The 21,163-nt window shown below is 43.4% G+C and overlaps 1 protein-coding gene across 6 annotated transcripts in view; it reads right to left on the bottom strand.

Moving 5' to 3' along the window:
• The window catches only part of LOC122563107 (prickle-like protein 1), a 150,907-nt gene that overhangs the window by 7,134 nt on the left and 122,610 nt on the right, over nucleotides 1-21,163 (bottom strand). For all 6 annotated transcript variants that reach the window (XM_043716542.2, XM_043716544.2, XM_087973522.1 and 3 more), the window contains exons 4-7: nucleotides 20,363-20,500; nucleotides 15,686-15,889; nucleotides 13,077-13,263; nucleotides 7,329-8,321 (exon numbers count right to left, since the gene is read on the bottom strand). In XM_043716542.2, coding sequence (XP_043572477.2) covers nucleotides 7,329-8,321; nucleotides 13,077-13,263; nucleotides 15,686-15,889; nucleotides 20,363-20,500 — 1,522 coding nt within the window. The remainder of the gene's footprint in view (nucleotides 1-7,328; nucleotides 8,322-13,076; nucleotides 13,264-15,685; nucleotides 15,890-20,362; nucleotides 20,501-21,163) is intronic.

Here is a 21,163-nt window from a genome sequence, read left to right as displayed (position 1 = left end):
TCATGAGAATGAGGGGATCTACAGAGAGGTGATATAACCAAGACCAGGGTTTACCTAAACAGTTTCCATATTTGGACAATAATGATAACATTGCTATTATCTGTTAGAGAAAAGATTATGCCTCCGAATGTGAACTGGATATGATGTGGTTTATGTACAGTCCGGGTGGTGGCCATGTGGTGCAGTGGGTGGTGTGAACCAGGAGCTCTGGTTCAACTCCCACTGCAGGACCTAATGGCTGAAGAAGGTGTGTTCAGAACCGAGTCAAACAGGTTGATGATAAACCTGCAAATCCTTCCAATGCAAGCTGATGGCAGGCAGGAATGGATAGAGTGATTCCTGGTCAGCAATGTGATAGTAGAAGCATAAAATGTTTTTCCCATCGCATCCCTCACTCCAGACTGCAACATGCTTGCGTGAATTAAAAGAAAGCAAGATGGAAAAAAGCCACTAGCCATTGACAATTCAACTCATGGGGCCTCATCCTAAACAATTGGACAGACTGCAGTAGGTCACTACGATTCATGGGGAGACGTTTTTGCTCTCAATCTGGTTCTCCTCCCCTCCCCACCCATGATCCTGGGCTAGGACGTCAGCTGGGTGGACATAAAGATCCTCCCACTCCCTCATCAGCAAAGCACAGAGTGCAAGTGGGAGAGTGAAGCATTAACACATTGGTCCTGCAAATCCTCAGCATCTTGGAGTTGGTACAAATGCATCAAAATGGGAATCTACTTTGGCCTCTATTGCTGACCCTGCTCAATAAATAAAGCTGGTGTCAAAAGCTTTTTTATGAAGTTGTTGATTGGCTCCCTGCATCTTCTCGCACTTTCAAAGGTGCCCGGGACTGATCCCAACTGGGCACTGAAATAACTCCACACAGGCCCGAATCCTGTCATCCAGTCACCCTTTATTTACACACGGAGGGGCCTTGACACTGATCCAGCTCCCTCAGAGCCAGATCTCAGAGTGAACAGAAACTCTGGCTCTTCTGTTTATAATCTGTCAGCCAGGGCTCCCTGATTGGACCAGGTTAACAACCTCAATCAGGGAACTCATATTCTATGAGGTCTACCTGGCTGACCTCATTACAATCACTACATCCCTCTCTCTCAGAGTCTGAGGACATTGGCCTTTTTTTTGTAGCTCCTCCTGGGGTGTTTTAGCACCGAGTCATATTCCTCTAACTCTGCCTCTGATACGGACGGTGTGTAATGCACAGGACCTTGCCTCTTGTGCCCGGAGTGTCTCAGAAGAAATTCTTTCTCTTCTTCAGGCAGTGATGGCATCACAGCAGTGGTGCCCATCTCAGAATCCGAGGTATCTTCAATGCTTGACAGAGATGGAGGACCCATTAGTTCTAGATCAGTAGAAAGGCTGTTAAGTATCTGGGCACATTTTGCTTCCACCCTGTTTGCAAGTTTGCAGCCTCCGTATGGTCCATGTGCTTGTTCAGGACTGTTGCACCTACCTGAACAATATACATCACTGGACCTGATCTCGCATTGACCATGCTTCTTACCCATACAGGGCCATACCTGTGGTTCCCACACCAAACTTTATCCACTGAAGTAAATTAACTGTCTCACTTAGTGGAACCTTGCGACTGGCATTGTCGTTCCTGATGCCGTTGCACCCATCCCCCACCCCCAGGTGCAGGAAGATCAGATTTAACCTGGTGTGGAGTCATGTCTCCATCAGAGACTCTGCTGGAGCTATCCCTGTAGTTGCATGAGTGATGCTCCTATAATCAAGTAAGAAACAGGACAGTTTTGAATTGAGTGAAGCTGAAGGCTGCTTCTTCAAAGTTTGGACTGCTCTTTCTGCCAGACCATTGGACGATAGATGATATTGGAGCCGTCTCTTTTTGTTGAATACCATATGACTTTAGGAAATACTCAAATTCCCTGCTGGTACACGATGGCTCACTATATGCGACCAACACCTCTAGGAGTCTGTGTATTGCAAAAGATGCATGAAGTTTTTCTATCATCGATCCCATATTTGATGAATGAGCTCAATGGAAGTCCATGAGTGGGCATCCACAATGACTAAGAACATTGAGTCCATGAATGGACCTGCATTATTGATGTGTAAAGTAGTCCAGGGTTTACCTGGCCTTTCCTACGAATGTGGAGGAGCTGCTGGCAATATTTTGTCCTTGTTGGCACTCTGGGCTCTGCCCCATCAACACAGCTCTGTCTGCATCTAATCCTGGCCACCAGACATAACTTCTCACCAACATCTTCATTTTGGAAAACCCCGATTGATAGTGGTGAAGTTCAGCCAGTATCTGGTAGTGACCTTTGCTTTGGAAAATCACTCTTGATTCCATAATATTATGCCATCCTCTATTGTGATCTGGTCTTCCCAGGTCCAAAAAGGTTTCAGTTCTGGTTGTGATGGACCTTTGGTTTCCCTCATCACCACTAGCTGTTTCAGTTTTACCAGGACCTGACCTTTCTGCACCCAAAGTCTGAGATAGCCAGGTGTTCTGGAAGTGTGTCCAGAAAATTTAAAATCATAACAGACTCTTCCAATGATGGAATCAGCAGTGGCGTATCTGCCAACAGAAGGTGACTCAATGCATTTCCTACTTCGCGTCCCTGCTGGTGTTCCAACTTGTGATTATATGCAGTTAGTGTTAGAGCCCACCGCTCAATTCAGCTTGAAGCTATGGACGGCACTACCTTTCCATCTTCCAGTAGACTCAGCAGGGGTTTGTTGTCCATTATTATTACAAATGTGTGTCTGTCAAGGTATTGTGGAACTTTTTGACACCAAATATGACCTTCCTTCTCTATCTGGGCATTTTTACACTCTGCATTAGCCAAAGTCCTGGTTGTATATGCAACTGGGTGTTCCTCTCCATCGGGCTATCTAGGAGCTAATAGTACCAGTATGCTGGATGGCAGGGGGCATTGCATGTTAAAACCAGATCTTGCTTGGCACCATAGAATGCCAACACCTTAGACAATGATAGCTGTTTCTTCACTTCCTTTAAAGCTATGGCTTAACTACATGACCATTTCCAAGGCTGACCCTTTTTTAAGAGTTGATGCAAAGGTGCCACAATGGGGGCCAGGTTATGTATGAACTTTCCATAATAATTCACCAGCCCAAAGGAAGTCTTAAGCTTCAGTACACACGTGGGAGGTGGGGCACCTTTGATTGTGCTCATTTTATCATCCAACCCAGTCTTGTCAACTCTGCAGCACAGGTAGGTCACTTGGAGTGTCTGGAACACACGTTGTTCCCTTCTAAGGCTAAGAGTAAGCTCTGCCTGGAAGAGATATTTAAGGACTATGTCCAGATTCTCTCAGTCCTTCTTTATTGGTCTTCCTCTTCTTTATTGGTGCATCATCTAGATAAACGGTGATCTGGGATGGACCTTGTAAAATATTCTCCATCGTCTGCTGCAAAATTGCACAGGCTGACGATATCCCAAATGGCAGTCTCATATATTGGTACAAACCCTTATGGGTATTAATGGTAGGCCACTTCTAGGAATCCTCATCTAACCGCAATTTCAAGTACGCATGGTTCATGTCCAGCTTTGGGAAGGACAGTGCCCCCAGCCAGCTTTGAGTATAAATCCTCAAAAGATGTGCAGATCAGGTGAATTGGCCAGGCTAAATTGCCCATAGTGTTAGGTGCATTAGTCAGGGGTAAATGTTGGGGAATAGGTCTGGGTGGGTTATTCTTCGGAGGGTTGGTGTGGACTTGTTTCAGAATCTAATCTAATTCTCTATGTGAGGGATTGGGTATTTATCCAGCTGCAAAAAGCGGTTTACTGTTTATTTAAAATCTCCACAAAGGCTAACCAAACCCTTGGACTTCAAAATCAGTATGGCTGGTGCTGCCCATTCCGCAAATTGGACTGGTTTGATGATTAAAGAGTGTAATGCTGGAAAAACACAGCAGGTCAGTCAGCATCTGAGGAGCAGGAGAATCAACGTTTTGGGCATAAGCCCTTCCTCAGGAATGAGGCTTGTGGGTTGGGGCTGAGAGATAAATGGGAGGGGGTGGAATTTGGGGAAAGGTAGCTGAGAAAGTGATAGGTGGATGAAGATGAGGGAGTAGGTGATAGGTCAGAGGGGGGAGTGATGGACAGGTTTGACGATTGCTTTCCAGCCTCCTGATTTCTGCCTCTAGTTTTGCCCATAAGACAAATAGTACTGGGTAGGCCTTGCAGAATTGTGGAATTGCTTCCTGGTCAACATGCACGGTGGCCTTGTCTCCGTTGATATTCCCTCAACCTTCCTGAATGTTTTCCAGGTATTTAATTAGGACTTCATTCAGGCAGCCATTTTCTAATCGAAAAATGTTGAGCCAATCTGGATGAATCTTTCTCAACCAACTTCCCCTCAGGCTTGGGCCTGAGCCTCTTCTTACTACAATCATTGGTAACTGAACCGGCTGCTTTGCAAAGGAGACTGGAACTGGAGTTATACCCTTAATCTGTAATGGTTCCCCTGTATAAGTTCTCAGTCTAGCTGAGGTCTTGCACAAACTTAGGGATTGGAATCCAGAGTGAATTTTGTTCAAGGCTGGTTCTGTGATCATTGAAATAGCTACACCTGATATCGACCTCCATTTGAACCAGGTGATCATTTATTGGCTCTGATTTGGATGTTGCTAAGCAATTTAACTGTTCCAAACCAGATGTTGGTGAACTTTTCAGGGTGTGCATGCTCCTGGATACCAGTCTATGTGGGACTCTTTTGTCATTTTGTGTTCACATATCAGCAGCAATACAATGGCATTGCCGGCCTGGATCTAAAAGAAAATTTTAACCATTTGGCTGAGGCTTGGCTTTGTTCTGGGGCTTTGCTGTAGACCCTAAAGTCAGTCTGTTCAGGATATGTCCTGAATGAGGCTATGCAACTGCATTTACTCAAGTAGTGTTCCCCAAGCTCCGTTGGACTGGCAAGGGTGTCTACCATCAGAAAACCACACTTTGAGTATCACTTGTGGTTTTAGTCTCTTTGTTTCTGTGGCAACAAGAGGAAAGCACATTGCTAAAGAAATTCGCTCACAACGGTGATCTGAGTTGGGGTAAACATTTCTGGCATCATGCTGTTACTGGGGAAGCTTGACTCATTTGATTGGGCCCAGCATGTACAATTGCAGCAAGACATCCCTATTCTAATACTCTTGCTATGAAGGCCAGGAATTCAGGCATTGGATTCTGCTAGCCACACCTCCTGCTGACATTTGGAAATAGTCATGTTTGGGATGGGATGGATGCTCCAATTTCAAAGGACTATAGCGTCATATAGCCACGGAAACAGACCTTTCTGTCCAACTTGTCTGTGCCAATCTGACATCCCAATCTGATAGGTCCCATTTGCCAGCATTTGGCCCCTATCTCACCAAACCCTTCCTATTCATTTACCCATACAGATTCCTTTCAAATGTGGTAATTGTACCCACATCCACCACTTCCTCTGGTAGCTTGATCCATACATGCACCGCCCTCTGTTTGAAATCCCTTTTAAATCTTTCCCCCCTCTCACCTTAAATCTATGCCTTCTACTCTCCCACCCTAAGAAATTGACTTTGGCTATTCACCCTATCTACGCTCCTTATGATTTTATAAACCTTTATAAGGTCACCCCTCAGCCTCTGATACTCCAGGGAAAATAGCCCTTGCATATTCATCCTCTCCCTATAGCTCAAACCCTCCAATCCTGACAACATCCTTGTAAATCTTTTCTTCACCCTTTTAAGTTTCACAATATCTTTCCTATAGAATGGCAAAAAGAATTGTATGTAGTGTTCTAAAATGGTCTCACCAACGTCCTGTACAGCTGGAACATGACAGCCCAACTCCTATACTCAATGCTCTGACCAATAAATGCCTTCTTCATCCCCCTGTCTACCTGTGACTCCACTTTCAAGGTACTATGAATCTGCGCCCCGGAACTCTTTGTTCAGCAACACTTCCCAGGACCCCACCATTAACTGTATAAGTCCTGCCCTGATTTGCCTGACCAACAAGCAATATCTAAATTAAACTCCATCTTCCATTCCTCGGCACATTGGCCTATCTGATCAAAATCCCGTTGTACTTTGAGATAACCTTCTTCAATGTCCACGACACCACCAATTTTGGTGTCATCTGCAAAATTACCGATCATACCTCTTATATTCATATTTAAATTTGTATAAATGATGAACAGCAGAGTTTTTAATTGCTATTCTGAGTGGAAATCCCACTTACTCCAAATCAATTTATATCCCTCAGACCCTGGAGATCTGTGGGGCTATTACATTTAATCCTTGTTCATTAATTTTAAAGTTGTGATGGGTGGCTGAACTACATATACCCAAGTTGTACCCAGTATACACTACATTCCCTCAAAATGTTCACTCAGTTTCTCTCTCCACAGATGCTGCTAGACCTGCTCAAATTTTCAAGCACTCACTTTGTTTTATTTTAGTTCCCCAGGGTATTATGCAGGAGTTTTTATCTTGGGGAATCAAGCTTCTGATCTCCTGATTGTAATGGCTCTTCTGCTTTTACTGCAGTCATTGTTTTTACCTCCTACACTACATTCCTGTCAAGTAAGAGTTGAACAAAGTCCTTATCATAGATAGGCTCAAACCTATCTGCACATGGCTACCTTTTACTAAAGATCAGTGGGAATTTATGTACATATTATCCAAAAAGCTGCTGTGACACAACTCACACGTCCAACAGCATCGTAGCTAATAAGCTTCGAGAGTGTGGTGCTGGATAAGCACAACAGGTCAGGCAGCATCCTAAAAGCTGATCAGGTGATAAAGTGCTTTTGCCCGAAATGTCGATTATCCTGCTCTTCAGATGCTGCCTGACCTGCAGTGCTTTTCCAGCGCCACACTCTCGACTCTAATCTCAAGCATCTGCAGTCCTCATTTTCTCCTGGCTAATAAGCACCTATAAACCAGACAGGACTGAACTCAGCAGGTCTGGAGCATCTGCAGAGAAGGATATCAAGATAGCATTTTGATTGTTCTTCAGAACACCTTCAGGTTTTGAAAATGCATCATATTTGGCTCAAAATGTTCACTCAGTTTCTCTCTCCACAGATGCTGCTAGACCTGCTCAAATTTTCAAGCACTCACTTTGTTTTATTTTAGTTCCCCAGGGTATTATGCAGGAGTTTTTATCTTGGGGAATCAAGCTTCTGATCTCCTGATTGTAATGGCTCTTCTGCTTTTCATCAATTCACTCAGCTCCTCTCCATGAGCGGGCTTCAGAGGGGCAGAAATAAAGGAGAGAATAGGAATGGAAGCCATTCATAGTGTGAGATCTTTTGCCATTTGTGCATTAGTTTTATTACCTGCAGCCTGAATCATTGCCAAGGAATCTTGTCGGCTTCTCCCAGTTCTCTGTTCTGTCACCTGGTCTCCCTGAGGTAATGCTTGCTGATCCTGAGCAGGATGGTCTGAACCAATTTGAGTACCCAGCCATTGATTCTGTTTGTTCCAAGAGGATTTGGTGGGACTGTCCAATACATCCCCTGGTTGCTCTTCCTGGTCAATGCAGCACATGTCCAGTCTATGTTTGAAAGCCAAGCTTTGATCAAGAACCAAAGTCTCTGTAGCCACTGTTTTCTTCATCCTTTGGTCTTCCACAGGCTGAAACTCATGCCCATTACTAGTTAGAGACGTGTTGTCAATGACTTTCATGGCATTTTCAAGTCCACCTTTTAGCCAATTAAAATTACATAACGGAGCAGAATGATCACTTCGTTTGCTAGGTTCTTGGCTGTAGGTCAAAATTTCTATCTTACAGCCTTTGTCTTTTGTGAGATTGTCATTCTCTGATGCCCACACCTCTGGCATCTTTACCTCGTTTTGAGGCTCCGTGTCTGTTTCCAACACCTCTCCCTGCCAGTGTGGAATTTTAATGGAACTCTTGCATTGCTTCTTGAACTCGGACGTAGGATGATCCTTGCTGTCTGTCGCTCGGTCTTTGATGCTGAGAATGTTGACACGTTGAAGGATGCAGTCTACATTGTCCCTTGGCAGTGTTTCAGTGGTTTGGTTGCAGTGCCGATTCTGCAGGGGTGAAGCGTTGTTGGCTACGGGGTCTTCTCCAAGACTGAAAATACAATTTGATTCTTGGGACTGTGTTGACTGAAAAGCAGAGTCTGAGGAATCTGATCCTGTAGGTTCTTCCAACTGGCTGCACATGATAGAGCAGAAGACTTGCCCGTGCCGGGAGGTGAAACTGCAGCCTAAGAGGGGCTTCTTGCATTGAGTACATGAAAAGCAAGAGTTGGTTGCATGCCAGTGTTGACCACTGAATGTTATTTGCCCATAGTCAATACCTGTTGATTGAATGGTACAACATTGATTGTATGGCTTCCACAAGATGCTGAAAGATTTCATATCTCAAGGATGAGAACATGCAAATCAGAAAAATGTGGGCACATTACATAACCTTCAATAACTGGTTACTGGTTGAAGTTACCTATATTAATTACAAAAAACTTGTATTAGGTAGTTCTGTGGAACAAAGGAACCTTGGCGTGTTTATCCATAGATCTTTGAAGATGGAAGGGCATGTTAGTAGGATGTTGAAAAAGGCAGATGGGAAACCCATCTTTATCAATCAAGGCATAGATTACAGAAGCAGGGAAGTCGTGTTTAGATGTATAGAACCTTGGTGTGTTCATAGCTGGAGTACTGTGTGCGGTTCTGGGCGCCATATTACATGTGATTGCGCTGGAGGGGGTGCAGAGGAGATTCACCAGGATGCTGCCTGGGATGGAAAATGTTACGTTATGAGGAAAGGTTGGATAGGCTTTAGTTGTTTGCATTGGAGCAGAGAAGGCTGATCTGATTGAGATGTTCAAGATGATGAGGGACATGGAGAGAGTGGATAAGGAGCAGCTGGTCACCTGAGATGAAGGGTCAGTCATGAGGGGACATGGAGGGTCAGTCACGAGGGGACACAGATTCAAGGTGAGGGTCAGGAGGTTTAGGGAGGGATGTGAGGAAAACCTTTTTTACTCAGAGCGTGGTGACGGTCTGGAATGTGTTACCTGGCAGGGGTGGTGGAGGCGAATTGCCTCACATCCTTTAAAAAATACCTAGATTAGATCTTGGCTTGTCATAACATCCTATTATGGGGCAAGTGCTGGTAAATGGGATTAGGTTAAATGTCAGGTGTTGGGGGATTCAAGATGGCGGCGATCTGAATAGATCAGCCTTGCTGAGCTCTGCAACCCAACACCAAGTCGTAATATTTTTTTACCCCTCACCTTAGTTTTTTTTTGGAAAACATTATTGTTTAATGGTAAAGCAACCATTTAAATCCTTTTTTTGAGCGTGCGAAAATGACTAAGGGGAAGCAAACGGCCAAGTCTCAACACTCAGGACATTCGAAAACAGTGAGCGGGCCTGAGACTGTCACTGGGGAAGCAGCTGCAGCTCCCTCGACAGCTGTGGAAGAAATGTCTGCACAGCAGAACATTGTGGAGGAACTTGGAGCAATCCGACAGCTGATCCAGGAGATGAGGAAAGAGACTCGTAATCAACTGAACCCCATCTCAACCATGTTGCAAAAGCATGGGAAGGAGTTGAAAGGGCTCGGGAAGCAAATTGAAAAGGTTGAGCGATGGACCATGGCGTCGGAGACCGAGGTCGAGTCCTTGGTGGGGCGGATCTACGCCCTTGAGAAACAGATTCTGGCTCTGACTGAGCAAGTTGACAACCTGGAAAATAGAAGTAGGAGAAAGAATATCCAGCTCATTGGCCCACCGGAGGGAGTAGAAGGTGGCGGCCAGCAAATGCTTTTGAAGACTGGTTGCCACAATTTCTTGGCTGGGATGCCGAGGTGGACCAGGTGAAGGTTGTCAGAGCTCAGTAGGTTTGAGCATGGTGATAGGCTGGGTAATACTTGGCATACTTGGTCAGGAAGAAGAATGCCTCCCAGTCTATTGCTTCTATTAGGGAAGGGAATGGGACTCTTATTTTCGATGCTGAAAAGATCAATGAGGCGTTTTGGAGGTTTTACTCTGAACTTTACCAGTCTGAATGCTATGAGGACAGACGGGATAAGATTGAGTCTTTTTTTAGGAGTTTGGATCTTCCTGGTGTGTCAGCTGAACAGGCGCCTCTCCTTAGTGCTCCGTTAACAGCCCAAGAGATACAGGAGGTGGTGAGGCAACTTCAAAGTGGAAAGGCGCCCACCCCTGATGGTTTACCCAGTAAGTTTTATAAAGAATTTGTAAACATTTTGTCAGGGCCGATGCTAAACATGTACAATTACTCATATAGTCGGGATTGCCTCCCGCCATCCTAGAGGGAGGTTAATATCTCTGTTATCCTCAAGCAAGGGAAGACCCCAGAAGACCGTGCTTCTTACAGACCCATCTCACTTTTAAATTCTTATTTAAAAATTTTATCGAAGACCCTGGCATTGAGGTTGGAAAGGTTGTTGCCTTCTATTGTTAAGGAGGATCAGGTGGGCTTTATTAAGGGTCGCAGATCTTCTAATAATGTTAGGAGACTGCTTAACATGATTGAAGTGTGCCAGCAACAATCAATTCAAGGGTTGGTGGTTTCCTTGGACGCAGAGAAGGCATTTGACCGGGTGTAATGGCCATACCTTTTTTATATCCTGAGCGGCTTGGCCTGGGTGAAGTGTTTACTAAATGGGTAAGGGTCCTTTACATTGATCCTCTGGTGGCAGTTTTCACTAATGGTATAAGGGGAATACCGATGTTGAAGGTGGGATCCCCTTTAAGAAGGCACAGGGAGGCTATCTTTATTTGGGACTCTCTGTTAACCCTAGTTTTGATCAGCTATCCAAGATTAATTTTGTTTGTTTGTTTTACAAGATTAAACAAGACCTTCAAAGACGGGGGGCCCTGCCAATATCATGGCTAGGTCGAGTTGCTGTTATTAAAATGAATGTTCTTCCTCGCTTATTATACCCTCTGCAGATGCTTTCCTCGCTTTTTCCTAGACAAACTTTTCAGAAATTAAATGATTGGTTTAGTTCTTTTATTTGGTGCCATAAGCAGCCTCTTATCAAGCTTACAAAACTGCAAATGCCCCAAGGTTTGGGAGGAGTCAATCTCCTGGATGTCAGAAGATATCAATTGAGCTCTATTTTATCTTTTGTGAGTGATTGGGCCTGTGAGGACTTGGCGTCGATATGGTTGGACATTGAGGCCTTCCAGGCAAAGTGTTCTCTTATTAATCTATTGCTTCTGGACAAAATGAGGATAGTTGCGGAACATTGTCGCAATCCAATAGTTATTAACACTGTCAAAGCATGGGGGGCAATGAGACAGGTGAAGGGTAATATGTCTAAAACATCTTTCCATACTCGGACAGTTGGTATGCCAGGGGCAATGGATCCTGTGTTGAAGTCCTGTGTGGATAGGAGACTGTCTTGTTGGGGTGACCTGTTTGAAGATGAAACATTAATGTCATTTGATCAAATAACTCAAAAGTATGGATTATCGAGCGGGGACCTCTTCTGCTTTTTTCAGATCAGAGATTTTATCCAAAAAGAGACTACGATTCTGACTGAGCGTTATAGATCTGATACAGAAAAGAGGGTGCTTCAGGCTAAAAGCATTCTTTCAGTGAGTACACTCTATCATTTGTTGGGGGGAGGTTCCTCGGGTGACATAGAGCGATTATCGGAGGTCTGGGAAAGCGCTCTAGGGGTGGAGATCACTCCAGATACTTGGTAGGACATCTGTGAGTAGTAGGACCCATGCAATGCAGTTAAAGATTCTTCATAGGGCTCATCTGGCCCCAGATCATCTTGCAAACTTTAAGCAGGGTGGGTCTTCAATGTGCCCCAAATGTAAAATAAATACAGATGCCCTCACTCATTGTTTGTGGTCCTTACGTAGGCTCTGTACATACTGGAGCGCTGTGGCAGGAATAATGGAGAGGGTCTTGGGGACCAAAATCAAGGTGGACCTGGTTTCTATTCTTCTGGGTTTGCCGAATTTATCTCCCTTAGATGTACATGGGAGAGAGCTTTTTAGCATCCTCACTTTTTGTGTGAGGAAGAACATTCTGATGTGCTGGGTGTCTGAGCACCCCTGGGTCTGTCAGGATGGCATAAGTTAGTTATGGAACACATTCCTTTGGACTTTCTTACAAATATGGTGCACCAGAAAACGGACAATTTTTATAAGACATGGCAGTCCTTTTTGAATTATTTGGAAGTAGATCTGTCCGCCATTTTAATTAGGGCTATTACCTAGCCATGGTGGTTTGGTTTAATAAGCTCCATATCCAGCGAGGAAGAATTTTGAGCAAATGTGGGTTTAATAATTGATGCTCTCGAAGGTTGAGAGCTGAGATCTTGTTATGCTGAGCGATGTTATTTATTTACTTATGTATTTATTGATGTGTAATGAGGGTAGTTGTGAATTCTTTTGTAGAGTAGTATAGTAGTTGGTTTACTGTTTATTGCTGTTGTTTTTGTTGATATAATATTATGTTTTCATATTTTGTAATTTTATAATTTTGCAAAGAAACATTTTTTCAATAAAAATATTGAAAAAAAGGTCAGGTGTTTCTCATGTGTCAGTGCAGAGTAGATGAGCCAAAGGGCCTCGTCTGCACTGTATGATTCTATGATTCTATGACTAGGTTGAATCCTACCTAACGATTGTCTCATTGTCTCTGTTCAGATTACTTTTAAAAAGGTGAAAAAATTGGAAGTTTTAAAAAACTTTTGGATTAACAATAGCCTATGCTACTGTTAATTCGCCCCCTGTGTCCCAATATGGTGTCTGCTCCAATGTGTAAAACCTTAGGATTCTTGTACATTGGTGTAAATATATAAATGGACATGGTCTCAGCAATAGATCTGTAATTATAGCATTAGCATTAGCACTCAGCATTCAAATAAAAATAACACCTTTAACATTAAAAGTAATGCAGAGAAAGATTGAAGTTTTAATTGGAAGGAAGACATTATCTCAACAGTGCATTAAAATTCCAGCCTAACTTCTGAGTTAAGACAGATGGGAATTTTCTTTTATTATATTCTTTAATTATCTCTCTTGCCCATTTTGAATTTTTCTTTTATTTTAGATACTCACTAATTATCTCTCTGCAGGTTTCACAGTATTCTGCGTAAAGTGTCTCAAAACAGCCACAGCAATATGGTTGCCCTTCCTTCATGATGTATTTCTGTCCTCCGAGAATTACTTCACATTCAGTACAGCTGAAGTGGTCCATATGCCAATATCTGCCTTCTGCCTCTGTGCACTCTTCAGCAAAGATCAACTGAAATGTCATAGAAACTCATTGTTACTGTCAGACACTAGCGAAGCCTCTACATCCCAGATTTACACTCTTTGGTAGGGGTGGCAGGATGCAGAGGAATAACATGGCGAAGAAATGTGTGCCGTATTCCCATCACTCCTTCGCCCATGGTGATATCATTCAAGTCACCATCCCACCATCTTTTCTTCCACAACTCAGGGTTGGGAAGTTCTCTCTTGGGCCAGAGCAGTGGGAGTCTAATTGAAATGGAAGTGTTGTATCCTAGTTTAGGACTTGCTTACTGTTTTTATCACCCAGACAGAGTTACAAGCAACCAATAAAAACCCATGGAGGTTAGAATCCTGACCACAGGAGACCCCAGTAAATAACCTTTTCTTGTTTGAAAGGCTTATTGTGTAAGGTAGAAATAACTCTACTGAGGTCAGTATCCCGTCATCAAGTCAGCCTTTATTTATGTGTGGAGAGTCCTTGACACTGACCCAGCTCCCTCAGAGTCAGCTCTCAGAGTGCCAGGATGTCTGACACTCCTGCTCTTATCTGTCAGCCAGGGCTCCCTGATTGGCCCAATCAGGAAACTCATATTCTATGAGGCCGACCTGGCTGACCTCGTTACAAACACTACAGTCACGTTGATAGGTATTTGATAACTGAGGGGGTGAAAGGTTATCGGGGAGAGGAGGAAATGTGGACAAATAAGATCAGCCATGATTTGAGTAACACTCAGTTATACGAAACAAATACAGTTGGTTCTTCTTTAACGCGATGGTTGTCTTCTTGTGTAACCCCACATTATACAAAAATCATGCTTAAAATGTTGGCGCTGTCATCGCATTACAGCCAGCATACGTTTTAAAAGTTCACAGCATCCTTAATTTGTCAATCGCATTACAGCGAATTTGCATTGACGAAATGTGCGTTATTACAGAATGACCTGTACATACATTCCCTTCTCTTGGCATCTTAACACTGTGGAAGCCACTGTCGTGTAGCATTGTGTCTTACTCTATCTCACTTTCTTCCCAAAGCCAATATAATTTTGGATAATTCTTGTGGAAAATGTCCGTGACTGGGAGAAAAGGCCAGGGAAAGCTGGCTGCGAGAAAACAACGCCATTTATGTCAGAAAACCGAAAGAACCTTCTTCAGTTGTGAGGAGGGGGTCACTGGACCCACAATGTTAACTCTGATTTCTCTTCACAGATGCTGTTGGACATGCTGAGTTTTTCCAATTTCTGTTTTTGTGAACATTTATGTCTGAATTGTAATCCTAACACTGGAGTGTGAGGACGAATGGGAAGTTTAAGTGTGATCAGCCTCAATGGGACAGCAGGTGAAATGGTTTGATTGGTGAAGGGAGTGTTTGTTGCCTTTGATTGACTGATGTGTGATTCGCAAAGGTCAGTTCATCATAGTGTGTGTAAGTAGTTGCTCTACTGTGAGTGAGACAACTGACCAGAGGCAAAGCCAGAAGTCACATCATACAAATTTATAGTCCAACAGGTTTATTTGAAATCGAAGGGCCTATGCTCCGAAAGCTTGTGTAATTTCTGATATAACATAATAGTTGCGTTCCTGTGCACCCTCGCACTATACAAAGTTGTGCTATAGAAGACAGCTATAGAAAATCGCTATGCCTGTTCAATAGAAAGGTCGCATTATCCGAACAGTGCTCAGAATTCGTCAATCACGTTTTAGCCAATTCGTGTTGACAAAACACGCGCTTTGCCAGAAATACCTGTGAACCTGTTGGACTGTACCTGGTATTCATGATTAGATTCCCTACAGTGTGGAGACAGGCCCTTCGTTCCAACCAGTCCACACCAACCCTTCAAAGGGAAACCCACCCAGACCCATTTCCCTCTGACTAATGCACCTAACACTATGGGCAATTTAGCACGACCAATTCACCTGGCCTGCACATCTTTGGACTGTGGGAGGAAACCGGAACATCCAGAGGAAATCCATGCAGAAACATGGGGAAATGTGCAAACTCCACACAGACAGTCACCTGAGGCTGGAATCAAACCTGGGACCCTGGTGCTGTGAGCCACAGTGCTGCCTTTAATACTTTAGTATTAATACTTTAGAGTGGAGAAGTAACCATATTTTGTTAGGTTCACAGAATACAGTTAGTTCCCCACTTGAAAGCATTAATACCAGGTTATAGTCCAGCAGGTTTATAGGTATTTCTGCTGTAACATGTGTTTTATCAAGGCAAATTGGCTACAATGTGATTGATGAATTGTGGCTGCTGCTGGTTGGATCATGCAAATTTTCTATAGCTTCTGACTTTGTCCACTCCAGTCCAACACCAGCACCTCAAACATCATGGTGACCAGAGGCAGGTTAGACATTGTCATTATAATAAGATTAGAAGTTGGAAAAACAATTGAGGCAGCTGAGGAATGTTGAAAACCACTCACCTGGTCACATGATGCACAGCGTGGTTTAAAGAGGTCGGCATGGTGCCGGCCGCAGTATATCTTCCCATCCTGGTAAAAGTAAATGAGGTCCACCAGCAGCTCCTGACAGGTGATGCATCCGAAGCAGTACGGGTGCCAGCAGGTGCGGTTCCCAGCTCTCTGAGCAAAGACAGCAACATCCCCTCCGTTTATCTTCCCCCCACACTGAAAGCACATGAGCAGATTGTCAGGGTGTACACAAGGCTCGATTCTACAATATTAATATTCCCAATCATGTTTTCAATCTCTGTCTTTGTAGCCATCTACGACCCTACACCCCTCCTCGATTTCTGTACTGATCCAACTGTGGTTTGTTGTGCACCCTGGTTTTATTTGATCCATGGCCATGCCTTGGCGCTAAGCTCTGAACTTCTTTCCCCAAGCCTTTACTCAAGAGATATTGGGATACTGGTGAAAACATGGCATAAAAGTAAATAATCACACATGGCCTGCTTAAATAGTGGAGCAGGCTTGACAGGCAAAATGTTCTACCCCTGTCCCTATTTCCTCTGTATTCCTCTGTACTTTTATCTCTTCCATTAAGCTCTCTTTACAAACCGATGTCTTTGACCGAGCTTCCAACAGTCTCAAGGTTGCCTGTGGCTTGGTGTCAAACTTAGTATTGCAATATTCTTGTGAAGCACTTTGTGATGTTTTCTGACTTCAAAGGCACGACTTAAATACAAGTTGCAGGAGGTGGGAAGCTGCTTCATTTGGATCAGTTTTGTGACCAGTTTTTACTAGGCCTCAGATTGACAATGTGCACATGACTTGATTAGAGTGGTGCTGGAAAAGCACAGTAGGTCAGGCAGCATCCAAGGAGCAGGAAAATCCACGTTTCGGGCAAAAGCCCTTCATGTGTACATGACGCTTAAAATATACAATCATTTTTTTTCACTGTCTATATTTTTTGCCAATTATACATATGCAGTCAATTTCAGATTCAAACTGACCCTTAGTTTCAAATTATGTTCCTTTGAAATGTCAACTCCTGTATGGCTTTGCCACAGATTTTAAAAAAATTGTTCAGAGTACGCACGCACATCAGGCTACATCAGCATTTACTGCCTGTCCTTAGTTGCCTTTGAGAAGGTGGTGGTGAGCTGCCTCCTTGAACCATTGCAGTCCATGTGTTGTCAGTAGGCTGGACCCACAATGTCCTGAGGAAGTGAATTCCAGGGTTTTAACCCAACAACACTGAAGGAATGGCGATATATTTCCAGATCAGCATCATGAGTGACTTGGAGGGGAACTTGCCAGTGGTGTTCCTGTGTATCTGCAGCCCTTGTCCTTCTGCATAGAAGTTGCCCTGGGTTGGGAAAGGTGTTCTCAAAGAAACCTTGGTGAATTTCTGCAGTACATCTCATACAAGGTTCACACTGCTGCTTCAGAGTGTTCATGGTGGAGGGATGGATGCTTGTGGATGTGATGCCAATTAAGGGAGGTCAAATATCCTTGATGATGTCAAGATTCTTGCATGTTGTTGGAGCTGCACCCATCCAGGTAAGTGGGAGTATTCCATCACACCCCTAATGTGTGCCTTGTAGATATTTGGATTTTGGGGAGTCAGGAGGTGAATTACTCGCTGCAGTATTCCTAGCCTCTGACCTGCTCTGGTAGCCACGGTATTTTTTCGGCTGGTCAATGGTAATCCCAGGATGGTGACCGGGAAGTGGGGGGGTTGGGGGAAGTAGTTCTCAGCTACGGTAATGCAAATGGTTAGATTCTTGTTTGATGAAAATGGTCAGTACCTGCCAATTGTGTGATGTGCATGTTACATCTACTTGTCAGCCCAAGCCTGAATATTGTCCTGGTTTTGCTGCATTTGGACATGGATTTCTTCAGTATCTTCAGAGTCATGAATGGTGCTAAGCATTGTGCAATCATCAGTAAACTGCTGACCTTATGATGGAGAGAAGGGTCATCAGCTGAAGAGTCATAATTTCCTTGCAAAGGGAATGTTGAGGGCATATGTAGAGGGATTCCCTCACCAGTCCCTGGAATTGACAATCTTTGTAAAATTAGCTACACCAGTCCATCATCTGTGACCCTGAGTAGTCAAATGTAACATATTATGTAGTAAGTATACTCAAAAGGGCAGAGATTAACTAAGCTGTGGGGACAGGAGTGCACTGAATTGGAAATCTGTTTCAAAAAGACATATCAGTCATGATGGGCTGAATGACTGCCTTCCTTGCGGAAGGATTCTATGATTCTAAATGATCCACAGATTTAAACAGTGCCATTAAGACCTTGTGACCATCTTATTTCTATCTCAGCTGTTGAGTTATATTGTGTTGGGGTCTCTGACTACCTCAGCATTTCACCCCACATCCTGTATTTGTCGCAATAGCAATATGATTTTTATACAGGCATCAAAGTTATTATTTGATCATTAAAAACCATTTTGAGTTCACTAAAGTCCTTTCGAGAGGGCAATCTATCAACCTTACATGGTCTGGTCTGTGTGTGACTCTAAACTCATTGCAATGTAGTTGTTTGTTAACTTTCCTCTGAAGTGATCTCGCATGTCATTCAGATAAGAGCAATAAGGAACAGGTGGTAAATTCTGATTCTGCCAATCAATAAAAGAAAATATAGGACGTCAATATGTCCATTATTGTAATGTATTGTAAAGGGACATCAATCTCTATCGATTAAAGTTACTTGAAGATATGTTTCTGAACATGCTCAATGACATAGTCACTGTATTTGAAAGGTCCATTCCTGACACAACAAGGTCCTAAATTTTGCCAGGTCACAGATGGCGAGAGGTCATCTATTGATGGATACTTTAGTAGGGCTGAAGTCAGATATGCAAATAAATTTATTGCATTTACAGAAGCTGACAGGCATAAAATTGTGAAAGGGCTGTGCAAATTAAAGCCCCTTTATTATAGGTAGGGTTGAAAGTCAAAATCATTTTCCCAGAATTGAAATGTCTAATGCTAGAGGCATGCATTTAAGGTGAGAGGGGGAAAGTTCAAAGGGGATGTGAGGGGCAAGTTTTTTTTTTACATAGAGTAGGGTAGGAGTCTGGAACGCACTGCCAGGGGTGGTGGAAGGGTTTAAGGGACTTTTAGAGAAGCACATGAACATGCAAGGAAGGGAGGGATTTGGGCCAAGGGCAGGCCGAAGGGATTAGTTTAATTTGGTGCCATGTTTGGCATAGAATTACGGTAAAAGGACCTCTTCCCGTACTGTACTGTTCTAAAACCATTTGTTCATAGGACTGGCCTTGATCCCCGTCACCATCACGCACCCCCCACCACTCCCCCAACCATTCTCTCATTCCCTGGTCAAAACAGCAGCCTCTGGCTTGTTATAACTTCCCTATAACCTGATGTCCTTCAAAGTCTGCATATTTGAGTACATTTTTCAACACTTCAATTGACACTATTTGATCAGACAATAACTAAATTGATCAGTGAAACTAATATCCCTGAAGTTTGGAGATAGACATGGTAAGCTGGAGACAGGAATTAGAGAGATAACTGGCCTGCTCAAAACACAGTAAAATTCATGTTCTCCAGTTCCTTACCAACTGGAGTTATCAAAACTGTCTTTGCAAATTGCTATTGCCGCCGGAAATCTCACTGAGGTCAGTCTGAACTGATTGTAAAAGGACCAGCTGATGACTGAAGTGCTTTCCCCTTGCTGTTTATAGTGAAAAGAATCAAAGGTGAAGAGGCTGTAAGCCTTATGCAAGTTGTACTATACATCAAGATATTTTCTGTTTACAATTCCTATAATGACCACAAACTTCAGTGGGTACACCAGCACTTTTGGTTTACTGGCACCACCCTATCCCCGTGTGTCCAAGAGAACAGGAATATTGCCGTAGTACTAGGGGATCATAGGAGATGGTCTAATGTTGCCTGTTGGGTGTCAATGTAAGGATCCTACTAAGAGTGAAATGGAGTTAGTCCACTGACAGTGTGAGTGAAGCAGCTTTAGGAAGAAATGTCTGTGCCTTTTGTGAGTAAACACTCTTCTGCCCTTTACTGAACATCCACAGGGTTACCGAGAATCTGAACTAGGCCAGTCATGTAGGTGTCCTGGCTAAAATAGCTGGAAATTCTGTGGTAAGTAACAGCCTTGCCACCATCTGCAAGGCACAAGTTAGTAGTCACTTGTCTGGATGAATGCAGCTACAATAACACACAAGTGGCTTGGCATCATCCAGGAAAAATAAAGCTCACTGACTGGGCCATCAACCATCACCTTAAACATTCACTCTTTCATCATTAATGCTCAGTGGCAGCAGTGTGTACAGTTGGTAGATTGCACTGCAGAGACTCATAAACACTCTTTTGATAGTCTTTTCAAACCTGCAACATCTACCACTTCGAAGGACAAGGGCAGCAAATGCTTGGGAGCATCACCACCCGCAAGTTGCTCTCCAAGTCACATTCCATCCTGTTACTGGATCTTCCTCCCTAATAGCACTGTGGGCATCCTTACCACATGAACTGCAGTAGCTCAAGACTACAGCTGACCACTACCTTCTCAAGGATATGCAATAATTGTCAGTGACACCCATATCCCATGAAAAAATTACAAAGAAAAATCTGACTAATATTTTCTGAGTTCAAGTCCATTTACTCAGTTGGATTCCCATTTTTGCTTTTAGCTCACCTTTTCACAGAGTGCTCCAGTGGCAGTTAAAGGAAACACCTGAACAATTCCACGTCCCAGTGCTTCCCTCTTCCTCTGACCGCTGAAGACACGCAACTCCCTCTTCTCCTCTTCACTCAGCGATTGGCAGTATTTCTCCTGTGAAACAAAAAGGACAGAGTTAACTTTATTGTTATATGTTTTGTGAATCACAGGGTGCAAACCAAATGCATTCTGGGAAGGTGATGGCCTTGTGGCATTATTGCTAAACTACAAATCCAGTTTATGCTCTGCAGACCTGGATTTGAATCCCATTCTGGCAGGACTCAATATTAAAGCAAATCTGAAATGATTGAGAAATCACTGTTGATCAACAGGAAAACCATCTTGTTTTTAAATGCTTTATGAAAGGAAACTGCCCTCCTCACTAATTCTGGCCTACATGTGATTCCAGACTCACAACAATGTGGTTGATTCTTAACTGCCCTCTGGGCAATTAGAGATGGGAAAATAATGCTGGCCTGGCCAGTGATATCCACGTCCTGTGAATAAATATAAAGTACAGCAAGTTAAGAAGGTCTCAAAATAAACCACAGCACACAATTTATCGACTAAAAGCAATGGCCAAGTTTTAGTAAATTGGCAATGTTTGTACCATTGAATTGCATGTCATATTTAAAATCCAAGAAGTCACTATCCATAATATATGTTGACAAAAGTTATTGGCTTTAAGCTCTAGTTTGAGAGGCAAAACTACCAGAACAGGTCACGAATTCCAAGAGTTGTCCCCATTCCTGCCATTTAAATGACCGACAGCCTCCA

This window comes from Chiloscyllium plagiosum, unplaced genomic scaffold (genome assembly GCF_037043375.1).
Source record: "Chiloscyllium plagiosum isolate Xiang-an unplaced genomic scaffold, Cpla_swu_hap1 HiC_scaffold_26, whole genome shotgun sequence".
Classification (NCBI taxonomy): Eukaryota; Metazoa; Chordata; class Chondrichthyes; order Orectolobiformes; family Hemiscylliidae; genus Chiloscyllium; species Chiloscyllium plagiosum.
The sequence above is the reverse complement of the archived record's forward strand: the minus strand, read 5'-3'. Positions and strand labels throughout refer to the sequence as shown.